This window comes from Rhamphochromis sp. 'chilingali' (genome assembly GCF_963969265.1).
Source record: "Rhamphochromis sp. 'chilingali' genome assembly, chromosome: 18".
Taxonomy (NCBI): Eukaryota; Metazoa; Chordata; class Actinopteri; order Cichliformes; family Cichlidae; genus Rhamphochromis; species Rhamphochromis sp. 'chilingali'.
The window spans coordinates 2,532,221-2,539,720 of NC_137945.1; the positions used below are offsets into that span (position 1 = coordinate 2,532,221).

The 7,500-nt window shown below is 42.0% G+C and overlaps 1 protein-coding gene across 1 annotated transcript in view; it reads left to right on the forward strand.

Annotated features, from left to right (window-relative positions):
• Positions 1–5,296: 5,296 nt before the first annotated feature.
• Positions 5,297–7,500, forward strand: part of LOC308385331 (uncharacterized protein) — a gene marked incomplete at its 5' end in the record, with an annotated part of 44,555 nt that continues 42,351 nt past the window's right edge. Inside the window, one exon of the mRNA XM_080864181.1 lies at positions 5,297–5,306. Coding sequence (XP_080720307.1) covers positions 5,297–5,306 — 10 coding nt within the window. The remainder of the gene's footprint in view (positions 5,307–7,500) is intronic.

Genomic DNA, 7,500 nt, shown 5'->3' on the forward strand with positions numbered 1-7,500 from the left:
CTGTAAACTAAGCAATGATGCTCTTGAGTTTGAACAAATGATAGCTTTTAATGGCCTCATATCTTCCACCCACTGAACAGTCAACAGAATTGCAAGCAGTTCTCCAGTGAATACTGACAGTCTATCAGTGATCCTTTTTCCTATTTTAACCATGAACTCCGGGACCACAACTGCTACACCAATTTGACTGGCTGAATTCGTTGTTGCATCTGTATATAATTGAACATAACCATAAAACTGGTCAATGTAAGCCTGCACAGTATAGGAGTTTAAAATAAATTCCCCATCCTTATTCTTCTTATCCAGTAGAGTGAAATCTACTATGGCTTCGGGAAGTATCCATGGATGTATTGCTGGTAACTAAACTCTTTCACAAACGTATAACTGATCCAGTTTAAATTCACTTGCTCTTGCACCCACAATCCACCCAAAGCTCTTTGATTTCCGCCTTTCTTTCTCCCAGCAAGGGTTGAGAACTGCTTGTGTTGGGTGATCCTGTCCATGGCCCTGAAGATTTGCCCAATAATTAAGCATAAGCTGTGTTCTTCTCAGTCCTAGTGGCATTTCCCCCATTTCCACCTGCAAAGCTGCAGTAGGAGTTGTTTTAAAAGCACCTGTACAGAGTCTTAGCGCCTGATGTTGAACAATGTCTAACTTAACTAGAGTTGTGTCTTCAGCTGAATAGTATGCTACACATAATCTAACACAGATCTGACCAACCCCACACATGTGGCTCTCAAGGACTTCCTATCTGCTCCCCACTCCTTCCCAACCAAACACCTCAATATATTTGATACTTTTTTGCATTTATCCACCATTTTCTGAATATGAAAAGCCCATGTCAGCCTTTCATCCAACCACATTCCCAGAAACTCAAACTGCCTAACTCTTTCTAACTCTAAACCATACAACTTTATCTTAACTTCTTCACTAACCCCTTTTCCTTGTAAAGAACATTGTCTTAGTCTTATTCACTGAATATTTTAAACCCCACTTATACGACCACTCTTTAACTTTCCCAAGTGCTCCCTGCAGTTTCTTCACAATAAAGTCAACATTTTTCCCTCTCTTCCATATTGCCATCATGTGAAGCCTTCCTCATAAGTAGATGGCTTTTACCCTTTATATACCATCAGCAAAAAGCCAACACCCCAATCCACCCTCTATGTCATCAAACACATCATTTATCATTAAAGAAAACAACAAAGGGCTCACTATGCTCCATTGAAGTGTACTGTTTTCTACCAAAAACCATCCATCCATCCATCCATCCATCCATCCATCCATCTTCATCCGCTTTGTCCGGGGCCGGGTCGCGGGGGCAGCAGCCTAAGCAAAGAGGCCCAGACCTCCCTCTCCCCAGCCACCTCCTCCAGCTTATCCGGGGGAATACCAAGGCGTTCCCAGGCCAGCCGAGAGATATAATCTCTCCAGCGTGTCCTGGGTCTGCCCCGGGGCCTCCTCCCAGTGGGACATGCCTGGAACACCTCACCCAGGAGGCGCCCAGGGGGCATCCTTGTCAGATGCCCGAACCACCTCAGCTGGCTCCTTTCGATGTGGAGCAGCAGCTGCTCTACTCTGAGCCCCTCCCGGATGGCCGAACTTCTCACCCTATCTCTAAGGGAGAGGCCAGCCACCCTTCGGAGGAAGCTCATTTCTGCCGCTTGTATCCGCGATCTCGTTCTTTCGGTCACTACCCACAGCTCGTGGCCATAGGTGAGGGTAGGGACGTAGATCGACCGGTAAATTGAGAGCTTCGCTTTTACACTCAGCTCCCTCTTCACCACGACGGACCGGTGCAGCGTCCGCATTACTGCAGCTGCAGCCCCAATCCGTCTGTCCATCTCCGGCTCCCTTCTCCCATCACTGCTACCAAAAACCTTTCAGAATAAACCTCCCCAATCCTCACTTGAATTTGTCTTCCCTTTAAAAAATCCATTATCCCCCTAATACCAAATTTACAGATTTTAATTAGTATGTTTTCTCTCCACATCATATCACAGGCTTTCTCTATATCAAAAAACAACTACACTTTCTTTGTTTATTTGTGCTTTTCTAACTTCATGTTCCAAACACAATACTGGTCCATGGTATTCCTCCCTGTCCCACTTTGATGTTCAGAGATAAATCCTCTAGTTTCTAAATAGTACGTTAATCTTTAATTTATCATACGCTTCATTACTTTACAAATATGCGATGTTAAAGCTATAGGTCTAAAATTTCCTGGATTTGTGTCATCCTTTCCTGGTTTCCGTATGGGTACCACCACAGCTTCCTTCCAGCTTTTCGGCAGCCTCCCACCCTCCCAAACCCTACCCTATCCTACAACTCTAACAAAAGCTCTTTACCTGACTGACTAAGATGGTTTAACATGATATAACACACCTGATCTTTTCCTGGTCCTGATATTTTTAATTTCTGGTGCACTCAATGCAGTTCTGACTTCGTAAAAAGAATATTCAATAGATCATCTGTATCTTCTACCATATCCAATAAATCTATATTCTCTGTGACTGTCAATTCTCTTCCTCTTCGCCCTACTTCACTAGCATTGCCTGAACTATGGATTTTGACAAATTATTTTGCCAACATGTTAACCTTTTCCTCATCTTTAATCGTTGCTACTTCTCCATGCCTCAGAATTGGATACCCATACTCCCTTTTTATGCCATTCATGCTTCTAATGACCAAACGCTGTGTATTTTAGTCTCCCTCCCAACTGAGTTACAAAAACCTCTCCAGAAATCCTTCTTTGCTTTTTTAACAGTTTGACTTACTTTAACTTATAACTTTCTGTATCCAACAAGATTCTGAAAATTGTGATTCCTCTTTAAAATCTTAAAAACCTCAAAGTTTAATCACTTCCAGACACTCCTTTGTCCACCAAGGTACAATCCTCTTTTCCCTTCCTTCTTCCTTATTGCCCTACGTGCCACCTCTAACACTGCCTTACAAATAGAATCCTATAAATCATCAACTTCAACATTCATATCGATCCTTTGCATTTCTTGATCACTAATTAATCCAAATGTATCCCAATTAGCATCACTGAAACACCACTTCTTGACACCTCTTATATCCTGTTTCTCAACACCCAGCTCTACCTCAATCAGAATAGGATAATAGTCACTCCCTACAGTAGTCTCTTTCAATATCTCCCATTAACAAATGCCTGCCACTGAGTCCGATACTAAAGTAAGATCAATGGCTGATTCGACCCCTGTTCTAACATTTACCCTAGTGCCCCCTATATCATTCAAACATGCATAATTCTTTACCTCCATCAATTCCTCAATCACCGCCCCATTCCAATCATTACTCTTACCCCACAACGTGCTGTGTGCATTAAAGTCCCCACACCAGATTACTCTTACCCCTTAAATATGCACCAGGTTCCTCCACTGCTAATAGTTTGTTAGCTGGATTATGAAAGTTTACCACTCTAATGCTGCCAGTTCCTCCCCATATATCAAGAATTATAAATTCGAACTGCCTTCCTGTAGCTACAACTCTATATTAGATCCCTTGTTTCACAAACGTTACACATCCTCCTCTATTACCCTCCTTCCTATTCCTCTGGACACTATCATCAGGGTTACGCCCCTTCATGCGTCACAAATGAACATAATATGATTGAACCTTGACACCACACCCATTGCTTGTGCAATATCTGGTCGTGTGGCCATGGCAGCATACAATAAACTTCCAACCATTGACTGATACATGCTTGGGTTTACAGGTTGACTGACGTCATCACTCTTTCTTAATTTGACATTTGTGTTAGCTGGAATTTCTACTGGATTTGCACTGTCCATTCCATACTTTTGTAGTATGTTTTCAGTAAACTGTCTCTGATGAAGCACAACATGGTTTTTGTCCTTGTCTTGGACCACTGAGATGCCCAGAATGTAGGATAGCTCAGCCATGTCCTTCATTTTGTAGTGTTTCCTCAGAGTGTCCTTTAAGTTCTTCGTGCTCTCTGTTGATTCGGTAATCAAAATCAGATCATCAACATACACAGCCAATATTTCCAACTCCTGACCTGTTCTAACAAACACACAATGATCTGAAGTACTCTGTGTAAAACCAATGCTTTTCATAAACTCTGTAAAAGCTTTGCTCCAGCAACGTGGAGACTGCTTCAGTCCATATATTGACTTGTTTAGTTTGCACACTAGATGTTCCTGCCCAGGTTTGATGGGCAGGAACATCTGGCTGCTCATGTAGATTTCCTCTTCCAGGTGTCCATTCAAGAATGCAGTCACAACATCCATTTGAAGCACATTTAGATTGTTTTGCACAGCAAATGATAAAGTACGAATTGAACCAAATCGTACAACCGGAGAGAATGTTTCATCATAGTCTGCACCATAAATCTGTGAATAGCCTTTGGCATTAAGTCTGCACTTGAATCTTCCCACTTGTGCATCACTGTGATGCTTAACTTTAAAGATCCATTTTGATCCAACTGCTTTGCTATCCTTTGGTAGAGCCACTAAATCCCATGTGCCATTTTCCAGCAGTGACTCATATTCCAAATCAGCTGCTTCTTTCCACTCCTTTGCATTTGGACTTGACATAGCCTCTTCCAGTGTATTTGGTTCTGTGACACAACAGATGTTTGCATAATGGTCAACTGTAACTACGTCAGCAAACTCCTCAAATCCATATCTCTTTGGAGGTCTTCTGATCCGCTAATCTCCTTTTGTAGCCTCACTGGTGACAGTCTCCTCAGTATTGTTTGTCTTTCACCCGTGTGTAGTGTCACTTCATTCCCCAAACAGAGATCATTTTCACTTTCTTTGCAATTAAAATCTGTTTCATTGAAGACCACATCTTGTCAAATCAGTATTTTTCTTTTTTCCTCATCCCGCAGTCGGTAGCCTTTTGCATTCGTTGCATATCCCATGACGAACTTGCCTTTTTGTCCAGCTTCTTTCTCTCGGTGTTTGGAACATGTGCATAAGCAACACATCCAAATACTTTCATATGACTAATGTCTGTTTTTTTCCATACCATCTCTGATAGGGTGTTTCATTCTTTTAAGCAGATGTTGGGAGCCTATTCTGTATGTAAGCTGCAGTAGCAACAGCTTCTGCCCAGAATGTGTTTAGCAACTTTGCATGTGATGGCATACTTCTAGCTGATTCCACTAGAGTTCTGTTTTTTCTCTCTGCAACACAATTTTGCTGCAGTGTATGTGGCACAGTCACTTCATGGTGGATGCCTTGAGCTTTCAAATATACTTGAAACTCTTTAGATGTGTATTCCCCACCATTGTCAGTTCTGAGTAGGGATGGGTACCGGTATCCACATAATAGATACCGGTACCCATCAAGTATCTATTACCGGATGGGTACCGGCAACTTTTTCCATAATGGCACCGGTTCTGACATAAACATAAGATATTGGGCCGCTATTGTGTTGCTTTAAATGTGTATTTTTTGGTGGTTAAAAAAATGTTGTTTATTTCTTTAATAAATAATTTTGACCAGTAAACTCTCCTTGTTTAAACATGCACCATTGTGTGATCTTTCTTTGCTTGTGACTTCTTGATGTTGGTAAATACAATAATGTCTGTGAAGGTTCTCAGTCATCCAGGTCATCGTAGTCTAAGGAGCTTGGAAAGAAAAGGGTCTGGACTTCTTTAAGTTGCTTGAAGACGTTTCACCTCTCATCCGAGAAACTTCTTCAGTTCTAAGGTCAAATGGTGGAGAGTCCCAGATATAAACCTAGTGGGAGAAACCCCCCACAGAGGGACAAAAGGACCCCCTGATGATCCTCTAATCGCCTGAGACAAGGTGTGAAACTGGGTGTGGGTCCCAATCAGCCAGAGTTTCGGGTGAGCTCATTGTGAAACCTGGCCCCACCTTATCATGAGAATTCCTGAGATCAGATGGCCCAGGATGTGAGTGGGCGTTAAGGCGTCTAGGGAGGGAACTCAAAACTGGATTATAGATGGCAGAGAGTTGGTGTCGTAAACTACCGCCTCTGGTCGCTCACAGTGGACATAGATGGCTTCTTTTACTCCTCTTTCAAACCATCTGTCCTCTCTGTCCAAAATGTGAACATTGGCATCCTCGAAAGAGTGTCCTTTATCCTTAAGATGCAGATGGACTGCTGAGTCTTGTCCTGTGCAGGTGGCTCTTCTGTATTGTGCCATGCGCTTGTGAAGTGGCTGTTTGGTCTCTCCAATGTAGAGGTCTGGGCATTCCTCGCTGCACTGTACAGCATACACCACATTGTTAAGTCTTTTTCGTGCTTTTCTTAGATGACACCCAACTTTTTCTATCCATGAAGCCAACACACAACAAATAGTTAAACTGCAGGAATGTCTTAAAGACAAAGACTTTATCCCAATTCAAGGTCTGCAGCCTTAAATGCAGCGTTTTAAGGCCGATTACGTCACAGCGATGTGACAAAGATCGTCCCAATTAAAAGAGTCCTCCAATTGCCCCCTTCTTTTCCCAAGATTTGAAGGCTGGGTCCAGTGTAGCCTTCGTGGCCCAACATATCCCACAATTCCTTGTGCAGTGGTGGGTGCGGATAATTTTTTGGGGAAAAAACGGCGGCTCTCTGAAACAGATTGACTGAAGAGTAAACTTTTAAAAGTAAGTACTGGACATTATGTCACTTATTTATGTGCAAATCTTTAATAGCGAAGAACAATAAAACATTACTGTTGGCCACATGTCTGCAAAGTTATGTGATATTAGTGATGATAAAACTTTCAGCGTCAACTTGTTTTTAAAGCCTTTACTTTAGAATAGTTCAATAGTTAACCTTAATCTTACATTGAATGTGATGATTTTATGGATGACTAAACTCAGTAATATATGACCTTTCTTTTTCTGTTCTAAATTCAGGTCATACTGAGGTCACGCACGTGGCACTTTAAACAAACAAAAAAAAACATGCAGTAGAAATACTCCTGTTCATGACTTTAAGTAACAAACTGATACAGTGTCTCTTTTTAGCCGTTTAATGTCAAATGACCATTCCTTCTTTAAAATTCAAAGCTTTGTATAACCTTTCCATATCATTTTCCAGAAACTCGCCGCATTTAAATGACAATAAAACAGCAGTTACAACAAAAGATGCACATTTTGTAGTCCATCTTCACCTATTGTTTAGGAGAGACAATAGTAAGACTGTTCAAATTCGCAGCACCGCTCTTCTCTTCTACTGAGTCCTTAGCAATTCTCCTACCAGTGATGAAGTTTTCGTCAAGGCCAGGAAAAAAGATTAATAGAAGGAAATAGGATGTACCTCACCTACTTGCGAAGCGCAGCTGCGTCACGTGACCGCAAAGTAACGAATCACAGCAGAGCAGGAAGAAGGGGCGGAGCAAAGCGTGTGTGCAGGGAAGAGGAGTCGCGCAGAGAGAGCTCCCTTTTCACGAAACGGGAGTAAAGTAGTGAACTTAGAGGAGAGAAACAAACTGAAATGTCGATCATAAACCACTACCAACGTTTGGATCGATATGTGCATCGATCTGCC